General features: G+C 38.8%; 1 protein-coding gene across 1 annotated transcript in view; it reads right to left on the bottom strand.

Annotated features, from left to right (window-relative positions):
* Positions 1-805: 805 nt before the first annotated feature.
* LOC143296498 (ras-related protein Rab-4B) overlaps positions 806-15021 on the bottom strand; it is a 14849-nt gene continuing 633 nt past the window's right edge. Inside the window, exons 2-7 of the mRNA XM_076608467.1 lie at positions 12661-12741; positions 11826-11940; positions 10533-10595; positions 9408-9562; positions 8680-8775; positions 806-7826 (exon numbers count right to left, since the gene is read on the bottom strand). Of these exons, the coding sequence (XP_076464582.1) occupies positions 7717-7826; positions 8680-8775; positions 9408-9562; positions 10533-10595; positions 11826-11940; positions 12661-12741 (620 nt within the window). The 3' untranslated portion in view covers positions 806-7716. The remainder of the gene's footprint in view (positions 7827-8679; positions 8776-9407; positions 9563-10532; positions 10596-11825; positions 11941-12660; positions 12742-15021) is intronic.

The following is a 15021-nucleotide window of genomic DNA, read 5'->3' as shown; positions in this document are numbered from 1 at the left end:
GATGTGGAGGAGGGTGCTGCTGCTATGGAGACCCATTTGCCCTTGAGACCTTGTGGAGAGTATATGGAAATTGAGACCACCATCAGAGCAGGGCATGAGAGGCCAAGAACGTGGACTGGTGGCCTTGGGGTAACACGGCCGTCTAGGAAGCAAGAGAATCTGCCACACAAGGGATTGAATTCCACACTTGCCAGAATTTTCTCTCCTCCCACTGCACCTTGGGCGGTGGTCTGGATGCTAGTCATTGGGGTGAAACAGTAAACTGAGGTCCCATGTGTAGCATGAACTTGGTGCATATGAAAGAACCAATGGCAACAACAGAGTTTGTCCCTGGCAAAATTTTGTAGTAAATTCCACTATAAATATACATGTGTGTGTGTGACTGAATGACAGGAAGCAAAGGATGAGTGCCCAAAGGCAGTTCTCAGTCAGTTCTCCCCAAGGAGCCAGCCTGTTGTGTGAAAGGACTCCATGTCCGTAAAGCACTGTCAAAAAGAAACCATGTGACAGTCCTGTATTCTACATTGATGTCAACAACTAGGCCTAAGAGATAGACCTGTGGTGTTGGTCAGAAACTTTAACACTCAAGTAGAAAAAAAGGAGCAAAGCCAAGGCTGAAAAATCCCAGATGTTCCTCACATAGTGATATTGTGCATGTGTGTGAGACAAGGTGTGTGAATGTACAAGATCTGTATGTGTGCATGTTGATGCAAGTGTACATATAGGTTTAGTTTTATGTGATGACTACCAACAAAAAACATTCACGCTGGGGTGATGCACACAAGAAGACAAGAATCCCAACAGAGACGTTTGTTGATTTTATTCACAGTTTTACATGTGATCAAATGAAATGTTTCAGTGAGATACACGTCTATGTACACTGACTGCTTTCAGCCACACTGAGAGCAAATGAAGTCCTACCATAAATAAGCAAATCTGGTATAATATGTATCACAAATTATTGTGCATACACGAACGTATGTTCCACATGCACAATACAGAAACCAAATCTCTACAGTAATTTTATATGTCTTCCAGAACTGGAAAGAGAGAGAGAGCGGGGACAAAGAAAATCCCATCACCAAGCAGATGTATAAAAAAACAACAACAACACAAACAAGATTCCATTTTCACCCAACACAACTTGACGTAGACCATGGTAACACATGTCCTTTCATACACACTTATTTTCTCCATTGGAAACCAGCAAGCAACTGGGTCACCCCCACCACCCTCCTCCCACCCTTCCCCCTCTCCCCACCTCTGGTAAACAGTTACAAAAGCCTGGGTGAGTGGGACAGGGAACATATTGAGAAGTTTCAACAAATACAGACATTTTACTTTTCCCAGAACAATTTCTGACAACCAGCGTTTGCATGATGCAGGGAATGGAGGTGAAGTAACTTTCACTTCTAGTGTCAACAATTTCAAAGATGGTGTTATTCTGAGTCCAACGGTCTTAACTTTTTGCATAACTGTCCAACTAAAGAAACATAATAAATCTCCCAGTAACTCGGAAAAATATCTCAACGGAAAAAAGGCTCTTTGCACATGTTCTGCCATTCAAAATTGAACGTCATTCTTGTACTTTTTACATATGGCTTCATCATCATAGCCTTAAGACTCAGCATAGAGGTACTCCGATTCACCTAACTCATCAGCTCAGTGTGTGAGGAAGTGGTTTCTTGTGATCTCATCACAAACTTTAGCACAAACTACCAAGTACAAAAGTCATCCTCAACTCACTTCTGACTTCTTACAACAATTGTGTGCTCTTTTTTTTTTTTCCAGTTCTCACTTCTTACCACAATTTTGTACAAAATGTCTTTTTCTGATTAATAAAGTGCCTTAGACAACTTGAACTTTGAAAAGCAATCCAATATCAAACCTTTAATAAGAAACTTTGTAGACTCCCCCCCCCCAGAACAAACACAAACAAGATCATGGCCTCTGCAATTCCAAGTCCCTTTACTAATGTTATCTGTTTATGGAAGCAAAACCATGCAACCAGTCTGCACTGGTTACTAGAAAGCACAACCTTCAAAAACTTTGCTGATAAAAACCTGTACTTATGAGCCTTTGAAGTGAATGAAATACTGGGGACTCTCACAACAGCAGTGAAGAAACACTGACTATGTCAATATTTCTTTAAACAAAAATATAGTCTGCAACAATGTAAAAAAAATTCCTTACTTTGCATTCATCTTCAAAATCACATTCATTGTTAAGTATTTTGACAGTGTGAAAACAAGTCTTTTTTAAGGACAACAAGAGAGAGAAAGGGTATGTATTGATCAAGCAAATCACATGAATACATAATCAGTCTGGTTTTTGATGGCACTTTCATGACTCAGTCACAGCATCTGTGATTTCCTGACAAAAAAAAAAAGAAGACAATACTGATTCACTGACTTCAGCAAGAGATGTTACCCCAGAGTACAACATATTCCATCTCCAAGATTCAGTTAAAGAATGTTTTAAAAATTTTATTAGTCATGTTTTTGAATAAGCCGTGACATCATTACATGGAAATTGTGCTGATATAAATATTTGTAGCCTACAGAGTTCAAGTTTGACCAGAATAGAAGTGTCCAATGCACTCCATATTGACAAGAAAGAAACAGTGACTTTCCCCCAGTCCCAGACACCCACACAGCAGAATAAGCACCGGCACAATATGGGGAGGACCTAGGGTGAGGGCTGGGAGTTTTACTGTCATGGCGGCACTGAATGTTTGGCATTCAACTCTGGACAGAACAATACCAACTAGGCATACTGCCATGAAAATGTACACTTTATCTCTTGAACTCTGCTAATCCAGTTTCAAACAGGGAGAGACAGGCAGGGAATGTAGTAACTGGACAAACTGTTTGCAAAATTAAAGCCTTCAAAATGTAGATGACTGTTTTTTTGTGGTGCACGACACTGACACCATCACAATGGTAGCATGTTTTGACTGGTATCAAAAATGTCAGTTTTATGTTGGGCATCTCTCATTCTGTGAGTCAACATTTTGACTGCAAGCTTGGTGCTCGACTAATTTAAATCAGCCAGGCACACACGCCTGCTGAACTCATTTGATTTCACAAAAGTTCTACCCAGCTCATAATAAAATTTTTTTTAAAAATATATGTTTCCTGGTAGCAAAGGATAAGGAAAATAAGAGAGAAAAAAACTAAGCAAAGTAGGTGGAGGTTAAGGCATTTCTTGTGGAATGCAAGCCCAGTTCCCCCTAGTGCCTCCATATGCACTATGAAGCATAATCCACTAACTTCTCACTCCCAACAGTCAGAACAGAGGTCATCACTATTGCAGATATTTACACATATTCATGTTATATCATCTCAATCCCATCATTACACAAACCTGTCAAACAACCAAACCACATTAACTTCCTCGCCAAATAAACAAGAATGAAAAACAGTACACTGGTGTAAATTTTATATATACCGTTTCCCAGGAAACATGCAGTGCAAAATGATGCTGTTTTATCCTTGGACGTCATGACGGTGTTTCTTGCTAGCACAGTGAGACTGTTCATTGTAGTCTCACACTTTTACCTGTCTATCTTTTATCACTGATCAGACGTGCTACCTGTCTGGTCTTAAAACTAGATCTACAATGCCCAGTTGTCTAGTCTGGCATGTATTTACTACTTTTTGATGACAGTTCAGTGACTTTGATTATACAGTTGACAGTATCTTATCTTATACATCTGTGCACCACACGCCAGCTAGTGAATACATTGTGCAGTGTTGTACCACCTTAGTTACTTTTTCCTTGTAACATGAAGTCTTCGTAAACAAAACAGAAAAAAAACAACTAAACAAAAACACAGCAACATCATTACTGTCTTGTAATTTTACTTGGAAGCTACTTGAAAATAATCAGCCAGTGTCTTAGACATCCATAGTAGTTGTTTTTTCATGCCACATACAAGATACCAGAATACTTTCTTACCTCTAAAAGAGAAATCATTGACACATTTGCTGATACCACGTATCTGTTCTCAAGCATCATTTGTTTTATCTTTTTGTCATTGTGTGTTGGTGTGTAATCACCACTGAGTCTGACACACACTGTTTACAAGTTCCATGTTGATGACATGTCCACTATAACAGGTTCATGTCACTGCCACAGAGCAGTGTGTGCATCCAACGCCACCACACAGTGCCTCATCACATGCATAAATCTGCTCCATAAAAATCACTGTTACAACCTTCAGATCCACAACTGAAGCTGAATCCAGCACCCCTTTGTGAGGCTTCACATGCTTTGTGGACAACTGATGACGACGACAAACTACATTCCTTTGCACGGACATGTCATAAAGCTCAGGGAACATTTTCCACATCATCATCAACAGCAGGGGAGCTACTGTCTGCAGGAACAACAGGAAATATGTGATATGATGATTAATGATGAAAAACATGTTATGTACATTCAGGTCCTAAGGAGAAACAAACACATTTCTGCTCATAATAAGTGAAACACCTGGTCCTGTAAGGAGCTGATGACTGTTGCATCAACACATTCACCAAGACACCACCACCAAAGCAACATCGACTGCTGCTTGTGCTGAAAAAACACAGGACCGAGCAGGAAGGACACTAAGAGCTAGCTGTGGAGACTACATAGGTCAACAAAAAGTGGAAATGGAGGAGGAATCAGACTCCCTGCCGGAGTCTGCACTAGTGGGTCACGGTGAAGTATGTGTAGTTAAATGGAGGCATCTGAGCTGACATGTTGAGTAAAAAAAAAAAATCCTTTACATAATTTGGGGAGACAAGACACAGGCCTGTATCTACTATGATTTGTTCAAGAAATCATATAACAAAAAAAGGAATGGGTTATTGCATAATTCACCGTGGAACATTACTGTGGACTGCACTGTTTGCTTACTTTGATTGAAAGCCTTCTCATCACCCATGAACAGCAAGACCTTCTCCATTCACTGACTTGCTCTTCACCACTGGATCAGAGAACAAATACACATTCAGAAAGACTGTGGAAGCAGGCAGGCAAAACAAGACATGACAGAATCACACCAAAAAAAAAAAAAAAAAAAAAAAAAATCATCAATAAGAACACTTAGAAAAATAGTATAGGCAAAATGTGGTTGACAGAAATAATTCTCCAGGAGAGAAGTTCATGACAACATGTGCAAGGAAGAGACCTGATAACACAAAACCTGTTACAATTTTCCTCAATGTATTGCACTGCCTCTACAAGTGGAATAACTTACTCTGTTATCTCTACTTTTAAGGAAATAAGATTATTTTACAAGATAAACCAAATATGTGATGCACAGCAATCAACCTCTTTACGCTGCATTCCTTGGGAAGTTTCAAGCTGACCCAATACCAGTTGAAAATAATCATAAATAATGACATGGACAAAACTCAACATTCATTTCAGTCTACTGCATTTAACTAACTTCTATGCAGGTGATTCTACATGTTGATACATATCTCATCTGGGTGTCCTCTTTTAGGTGTGGTGTTGTCTTTTTTCATCATCTTTTTTCTTTTATCCTTTTCTCTTTCCTTGCTTTTTGTTTTTGTAAGTAATAACTTTTAAATCATACACAAATGAAACCCAGTGATTTCCACTTCCCTGGAAGTTATCTTTGTTCATCACAATTGATGAAAACAATGTCTGTGATAAAGACATGGAAAACATATTTTCCTTGCTATTACATTAAAAGGAAATATTTGCACAGTCTGAAAACTGGGTGATGTCAACAGTTTTAACCCCAATCCGTCAGAGAATCATTTAGATGACATGTACGGGCCTTCAACACACCACATGCAAACTATTTCCCTATCTCTCTCTCTCTTCAGTTGCTGCATCTACCATTCTATCTTTGTTCGTAACAATTCTCTTTTTTTTAATTTCTATTTTGATTGTTACCTTAAGACCAACGGACTTTTGACATTCAGAAAGATGGTGTCTAACAATCCTTTGATACTCGCTGATTATTCTCAAACTATGCTGTCTGTTAATTGTACCTTGAACCTTTTCTTGTTTGTTTACAAAGTTGTGTTGTTATTTTGTGTGTGTGTGTGTGTGAGTGTGTGTGTGTGTGTGTGTCTGTGTAAGTCTATGTGTGTGTGTGTGTGTGTGTGTGTGTGAAACTGAATATGTACATTATCTTTTTCCAACCCCTTTACCACAGTAACTCATTTGCTGGTGTGGGAGCATGGCAAACGCATTCTTTTACATATGTACACAGAACATAGCAGGGTACCTGTTTCACAGAAATATATACATACAAACTTCCATGCACTTTTGATCATCAGTATGAATGCTTCATACCATCAGCCTTTACCTCTTCTAACTTCTGTGGTGCCAGCTGAATGGACAACGAAAGACAAAACACAAATCCAGCGAAAAGAAAGTGAAAAAGTTTACCTTTGTGGCAAACTTTAGTCCATAGTTTAAGCACGCCTCTGCTGAGTTTAAAACTGTATGTTTCAGACCTTTTTAAATGAATGACCTTTAGCAGCACTTTGTCATGGGTTTATGTGAAGGCCAGGCATCTGTTGCCTTTTTTTTTTTTTTTTTTCCTTTTTCAGCAGGTGTGGCAAAGTTTCTATGGATCAGTTTGTCTGAACCTGAAACAGTTCTCCGTTAGTTTCTGAAAGTGGGGATCTGGAACTTCTACTTTTGAATGTTTTTCTGTCTGGTGACTTCCTGTCAATGCACATTCTCACACATGCTCAAAGAGTCAACACTCATGTGTGTGAGCAAGTTACTTTGTCCACTCCTGCTCTTCAAATATAAACCAAAAGACAAGCTAAATCTATATCAGCTACCTAACGTACACCAGCCAGTTTGTCAGGTCTGCTCTGTTTACTGGGTGAATCATATATATCCATGTACATCTGCATGAGACCACGACCAGTCTAAAGCATGACCAACAATACCTCAATTGGAATGAAAGAACAGATACATGAAAGCAGTTCTACGGACAGTACAATTAGTGAAAATGTCCAGAAAAACTTGTTTTCAAGATAACTTCAATTTTCCTCGTAATTTTGGTTTCCTTTCTCTTTACCTCTCCCCTCAAAACATGTACAAACATTTAGAGGGAAAAATGTATGCAAGGCCATGACATGTACATTTCATACAGCAAAATAAATCACAATTTAATGTTTGAAATGGCAAGTTGTGACAGAGCCAAAGGGGGAAGAGACAGTGTGAGGCATCTCATCGCCTGCGCCAGCTGTCCATCGCTACAGACAGCCCATCACAGCACAGAGACACACACAAACACCAGGCAAAGGTGGTACTCAACGGCAACAAATTCCATCGCACAAAAAAAAGTATTTGCCTTTCATTTAAAATCATCTTTAATCCTCTGACTTGGTCCACATAATCTCAATCAGTCTAAGTTAGCAATAAATCCATTTCTCATGGACGGGTGGGGAATATGAAAAGCTGATATTCTAACAACTCTTTAACTGTGTCTTCTGGTTACTTCAATAATCAATACATTTTACACGACCAATACTTTTTTTCTTCCTTTTTTTCTAAGCGAAAGATGATGTCTATTTTGACTGCCTATGATACCTACAGTTTATGTACCTTTGATGCAAAGCATAGAAAAGAGACTGTCCTGACAAGAGCTCCACAGAATCAGTCAGCCTGACCCCTGTGGGTGGCGGCCCCTGTCCCCCTGTTCACAGATCATCACCACAGCCCTCCACACCCTCAGCACGCACAGTCTGGTCGCTTTGGCGTCTGCTGCTGTCTTTGCAACCTCCGCAGAGATGCGTCTCCGTACTGAATCCCAGATCCCATCCTCTCCGGGTCCAACTCGCCTGCAGACAAAACAGCTTGTTAATTGGGAAAAAATATTGCTGCTCAGAGCTCTGAAGAATGAAGCTACCATGACAAGCAGAGCAGCAAGAGCAGCAGTTCTGCGACTGATACCTACGCCTAAGAAATGAGACTGGGAGGCACCAATGCTCTACCCATTCCAGTCAGCACCCACCCCTCAGCCCCCCCCCCCTTCCGCCCCCCTCCCCCATGAACAATCTAGGCACTTGAGTTTTGAGCATGGAGGTGAACCAAAGTTATCCATAGAGAAAGAAAGGAATGCAAACTATAGAACCCCGGATAAGAATATTATGAAGAGTGCAACAGCTGAGTGGTTAGGACAACAGACGAGCACCCTGAAGGCGCAAGGTTCCAAACCTGGTAGTTCCTGATGGTCACAGGTCACAGTGGACATTGTCCAACCTCTCAACGTACACATACCTGTCAATGCCTTCACCCCTCTTCATTCTGGGTATACATGTAGGGGGTCACACCCACATCTCATGCATGTAATTAATGTCTGTATTCAGTCTGTTCAGGAAAAATAAATGTACCCAGCATATATCGCCATCTAAAATGAGAGCATCTGCTTCAATGGCAGGATAAATGTGTGCATAGATGTAAAATCACACGGCAGTTTCAAGTGAACAAAAGAGTTGTTGCCCACAAAGACATCTATCTACAGGTTCAGAATTATTCTTGCCCATATTTCAGTTCCTACTTCACTTGTACAAAATCTAAATAAATATGTATTCAAAATAGTCGTGTTTTTTTTTTTTTTAATCTTAAAGAAAGGTCCCTCTTCACTACTTGCTCTAAAACTGATTGGAGCACTTTATGAAAAGAGTACTGCACCTGACTCAATCTTTGTGAGAATGGACCTGGCACACTTGAGGAAAGTCTCTTCAACATTTTCCCCTGTCAAAGCACTGGTCTCCAGGAACATCAAGTCTGAGGCAGAAATAGACACACACACCCACACACACACACACACACACAGTGGTCAACAAAAACCGCCAAAACGACAAGAGCTGAGGTGTTTGACAAAATACTTAGTTTCTGAAGATGCGATCAGCATTTAGCTTCCAAACTGATTCCCATCACCAAAATCCAAAAAAATGACAATGGAGTTTGAAAAATATTAAGACACAAACTATTTTGAAGTACTGTAACAAATGTCCCAAAACCCATACCTCTCCCACCTCACCCTCTTCCCCCACCTTCCCCCCACACACACCAACATGTGAACACACACACACACACACACACACACACACACACACACACACCAACATGTGAGCACACACACACACACACACACACACACCAACATGTGAACACACACACACACACACACACACACACAAAGACAGCCCATGGGATAAAGACCTGTGCTTTAATCAAAAACAGTTTCAAAAGTTTGGATAGATAAGTTCAAAGATTTTTAACATATGTGCTCAGTACTGCCAGTCAAGCAACACTTTCGCAACAATGATGAATCACCTCTGAAGTTTCAAGTCATCAGTAGCTGCTGTTTTTGTCTTCTTTCTTGTTTCATTTTACAGAGGAAAGTTGTCACTCACCGTTTTCCTGTGCAAAGCGGCTGGCTTCCAGGAAGGTGACCTCCCTTTCTGCCTCCAGATCTTTCTTGTTGCCCACCAGGATGATGACAATGTTGGGGCTGGCCAGTGTGCGTGCGTCTGTCAGCCAGTTTGTCAGCGCATTGTACGTCTCCCGACTGGAAACAGGCAGCCACACAGTGGTTGCGACCGACATGAAAGAACCAACACCATTATTTTGTTCGTCAACAGCCACCCACTTTTATGTTTTCATCAACAATCACCTACTTTTATGTTGCTCATCAACAACTGCCACCATTTACTTTGTTCATGAAGACAAAAAAAGAAGCCAGCTTACATGAAATAACCATTATGAAAATTCATAACCACCAACCGCTCTCAAGACTGGTAACACGACTGTTCCACTGACTGAACATGACTGACATTCAGTCACTGTGACATTGCTATGTACTAGCATTCTGCTTATGACATGGCAACAGCAAAACTATCAATCACCCACTGTTTGTGTATTAATATGTGTGTGTTTATCTGTTCAAATCATTGTGAAGACACTTTCAGCTGTGTAACATTATTCAGGTAACACCATGGCTAATTACAAGGCAACCTTTGAGCTGCAAGAGTACACAATGTATTGATGCAATGTTTCCACAATTTGGTAATGAAATGAAACCCACCACACTACTATTTCCCTGCAATCAGCAGCAGCACACTGTTTCAGTGCTGTGACAAGTTGTAAACAGGCAATATTGCCAGCCTCTGTTGTTTTTTTCACTTCTATGACAACACAGCCCTCTAACCACAGCCAGCCGTTCCAATGAAATTACATGGCAGCAGACCAAAATTCAATCATGCTGACTGTGCATTTTTGCTAAATATGACTGAAGTAACATCACAAGCATGTGAGGTATCATCTATTTTTTTTATCATTTTAAACAAAGTCTGATTACGCATAATTTCAAAGTGACTTTGCTTGACTCTGCAAAGTTTAAAAACAGTGTTTGGGGGACCTTTCAGTTAAATTGAAATAAGGAGCCTAGATCTATACTTTCTTTTAAAATTTCAATCCCATTTCTATTATGAATGAAGTAAGCAAGCCTGGTATGAAGTAAACTCAGCTGCCTTTCCCACCTTGTGATGTCATACACAAGCAGGGCCCCAGCCGCTCCACGGTAATAGCTGCGTGTCACAGATCTGTACACAGACAGAAAAACACAACACTTAGTTACAGCATACATCAATCACATTCACACGGGTCAAAACACTCAGGAATTCAGACAGACAATGTCTACAAGTAACAGCATCGCTTATCTTGGTTCCAGTCACTGAATTTCAGATTTATAGTAAAAGCTCGGTTTACTTTACAAAGCAAATGATATTTCAACTTTTCCACCCTCCCCTCTCTTTTTCGATCCAGCTGAAATTTCAGTAACATTCAGCTGAAACTAATACCAGTGCTTATCAATATTGCTTTCATTTTGACTGTCATGGTTCAATGAGTGCATCTTCTGGGGATCACTGTAATGTTATGCAATGTTATGTAATGCTGTGTAATGTAATGCAGTGTGTGTGTGTGTGTGTGTGTGTGTGCATGTGTCCATGTGTGTGTATGTGTCGATCTGATATGTATGTAATGTATGCACAGATGGATATACTAACAGATGTATGGATAGTTGAATGAATGGGTGTGTCATATATTTTGTCAACTGAATTTTCTTTTTAATGAAGGAAATCATGTCTTCAACATAACCATATTTCATCAGTACAAGTACTTTTCACACAACTTATTTCCCTCCCACCACCTCAACCCACCCCAGCCCCCACTAAAAAAAAACTCACAAAATTTAAAACATTTTTTCTTTCACTTAGCTTTCATGTTCACAGGGAAAAAAATATGCTAACAGAAGGAGCCCTATCACACATGCACATGTTTTCAGCGTTTTATTTCCCTTTGTTCATAATTTTGCTTCTTTAGCTTCTGTCCCTTTTTACAGGGAGCCAGGGCTGAAGAAGTACAAGGTACCACTGTCAAAACTCTTGACTAAATTTGTGGGCCACAACTTTCAATAAGTCTTGCAACACAGAACCCACACACCCCTCAGAAAAAGCAGTTATAACATTGACATAATCATAACACTTTTTTTTAATCATTTTAGATATTTTAATTTTTTTAATCTAATTTTTCAAATTAAATTTTGGAAAAAAGAAAAAAGAACAGAAAATGAAATAATATAAAATTTCAAAAAGTTTGTTTTTTTTAATGAAAAAAAGAATCTAAAATAATTATCATAATATTAACATCGAGAGACAGATGCTGAGAGAAAGAGACAAAAAAAGAGAAAGAGAAAAAAAAGGAAGAGGATGGGAAGCGGACGACACATCTGGGTTTTTTTGGTTTTTTGGGTTTTTTTTCTCTCACTGCACCTGAATCTCTCCTGACCAGCCGTGTCCCATATCTGAAGCTTCACAGCTTTTCCGCCAACATTCACAACTTTGCTCCCGAACTCCACACCAATTGTGTGGTTTGAATCCTGTTTGACTGAAGAAGGAAAAAAAACATAAAATCACCATTAAAAGTGTCTTCTAGATCTTTTTCTTTTTTCGACAACACAGTTGATTAGAGCGTCATAATATATTCAGTGAGAGAGTAACAAATTAGTTTATTTAGGAGAGAGAAATACAAGTAACTTAATACTGAATGAGGGAGGAATAAATTAGTTTGATAAACTTTGAAGTAACATAACTGTAACACTGTGTGGACCAGACATCCATCCGCCTTCAACTTACATTCTAATTCAAATCCAGTACTTCTTAACACTATGAGCCACAGGAGAGAAAGCAACAGGGGAAAATGCTGCACACATGTGTCACCTGTCTATGGACAGAACCGGTCAAAATGTACTTAGAGACCAATTCACAAAATATTAATCATGAGAATAACAAATTTATTAAACTTGAAAATGATTACTGAGGTGAAATGGTCAATCATTTGTTCAAGGCCACAAGATAATGAAATCTTTCACATCTGTCTATATTTCTCAAAATGAAATAATTATTACATGTACTATTATTGACTCTCTCTCTCTCTCTCTCTCTCTCTCTCTCTCCAAGGACAGATTGGAAGAATAGGTCAAGCCTAAAATCTTAATCCTTGAGTAAAAAACGTTTTTAGTTCTGAGTTCTCTCTCTCCCTCTCTCCTTCCCTCACAAGATTATCATCTCTGTGTCATAAATTTTGTTAATTTACCCCAACACTCACATTTGTTTTCAATGAACTGATGCAAGATGCATGACTTCCCAGCACCAGCACTCCCAATAACAAGGAACTTGAACAAAAAATCTGGGGAAAAGAACACACTAATAAGATGAAGATCACAGAGCACACACCCATACCACAAAAATATATTATGTATCATAATATGGATAGCAGGACACACACACACACACACACACACACACACACACACACACACACACACACACACACACACACATTCCAAGCACAACAGATAAAACAAAATCGTCTGGGACTAAATGTTCCTCATCTGACTCATCATCCCTATTTCCTTTCACCCAGCACAATCCAAAATAGAAATAACAACACAATCAAACACACACACTTGTCCAAATACATTCAATAAGACAAGGAAATGAAGTACTTATTAATGTAACACAGATTCAGTACTCTTCCTTACATCTTCCATTACACATTGCATCAGTTATTTTACTTATTACTTGTATTTCAGTGATGATTTCCTGAAGTTAATGAAGTGCTATTTGTTAAACATCCCACACATCATTTTCATTTATATACATAAATATATACACAATATTGTATAATAGTGTTTGTGGGTGGGTATGTGGCAATGTGTGTGAAGAATTTTCTGTTTAGTGCTTATGTATAGAATAAAATGATAGTGGAGCAAAATAACATAACTGCATTTGGCTGTTGTGTCTAATACATTTGCATTTTAATATCTTAGCACCACTGCCACCAATGAAATACACAGACTTCTTATTTTCATCATATTTTCAGGTTGTTTGTTATTGTTCTTGCTGGTTTTACATGTTGTTCTGTTGTTGTTGTTCTTTTGTTGTTGCTTTTTTGTTTCCTTTTGTGTTGGTTTTTTCCCAAAAAACATCTTAGTTATCATCCCATGAATAAGAGTTATCATGTGAATATTGAAGGTATGATATATAGATCATATATATTCTCCATTCTATTTGCTCCAGTAAAAAGTAAAAATGCTGAGCATTGTTTTAAACAATTTTCATTATTCTTTTTCAGGTTGGTGGGGGGTTTTTTGGAGGGGGGTGAGGGGTGGGGGGAGTTGCAAAAATTACAAATAGTTCTGAGAGTCAAATACACCATTGGCATGGTCTTATCCTCTACAATCACAGACTGAGCTCTGTGTGTGTGTTGCATTAACATGCCTCTTGGCACAGACAACACTTGTACTGTCTTTCAGATATACCAGTAACTGAATATTACAGAATAATGTCACACTTTTAAGACAGTCCTAAACCTGGACTTTTTTTGTTTGTTTGTTTGTTTGTTTTGTTTGTTTGTTTTCCTAATACACAAACCTCCAGTTTCAAATCTGAAAAACGTAACCAGGTTTCAGTAACAAAAAAATTAAGAGTAGAAATAACTAGAAATTAGGATTCAGAAATGAAGATACACAGTGAAATACTAAAACTACTTCAATGAGAATATAAATTAACAATATCAACATAATGATAATAACAATATTAATATTGATAACAATAACAACAATAATGAACAATCATTCAGCGTTTTTTCTCAAATAGAGCTCAATGCATTTTTCATACATAATGATAATGCACAAAAACTCATTAACAATATATGATCATATGATGAAATGATAAATCAATTTACACAAGTACAGACAAAATGACAGAACTTATCACATGTTCACACACACACACACACACACACACACACACACACACACACACACACACTCACACACACACACACACCCACATACACAAACATGCTCACACACACACGCGCGCACGTGCGCGCGCGCACACACACACACACACACACTGCCTCTCTCCCTCACTCACACACACACACACACACACTGCCTCTCTCCCTCACTCACACACACACACACACACTGCCTCTCTCCCTCACTCACACACACACACACACTCATTCACTCACTCACTCACCCACATACACACCACAGAAAGGATGCAGTTTCAGCACTGCTCAAACTGATGTGTCTTCTGAACAGATCTGACATAATAATGTCAAATGAAAGAGGCTGTGGAAGCAAAGTGTCTACTCAAATGTTGAAGATTAGTCCATGTTCCATCATAAAACAGATACTTACTTTTATAGCATCTGAAGATGACTCACTCCCTCACTTAACAAGTACTAAATCTGAATTGTTTGACTTTTTTCCAACAAATGTTACACTCAGCCTTTTTAAAGTTTACTTCATTGTTTTAAGAAAGACAATCTAATAATCAAGAACAAGGTAATTTTCTTCAAGTAAACTACAGTTTTAAAGATGTCAATCGGAACTTGGAAATCCATCTAAAGCAGAACAGTTAATATTATCATGACAATTATTATTACTGGTAA

This window comes from Babylonia areolata, chromosome 21 (genome assembly GCF_041734735.1).
Source record: "Babylonia areolata isolate BAREFJ2019XMU chromosome 21, ASM4173473v1, whole genome shotgun sequence".
NCBI lineage: Eukaryota > Metazoa > Mollusca > Gastropoda > Neogastropoda > Buccinidae > Babylonia > Babylonia areolata.
Note: the sequence above shows the minus strand (reverse complement) of the source record. Positions and strands in the feature narration are given on the sequence as shown.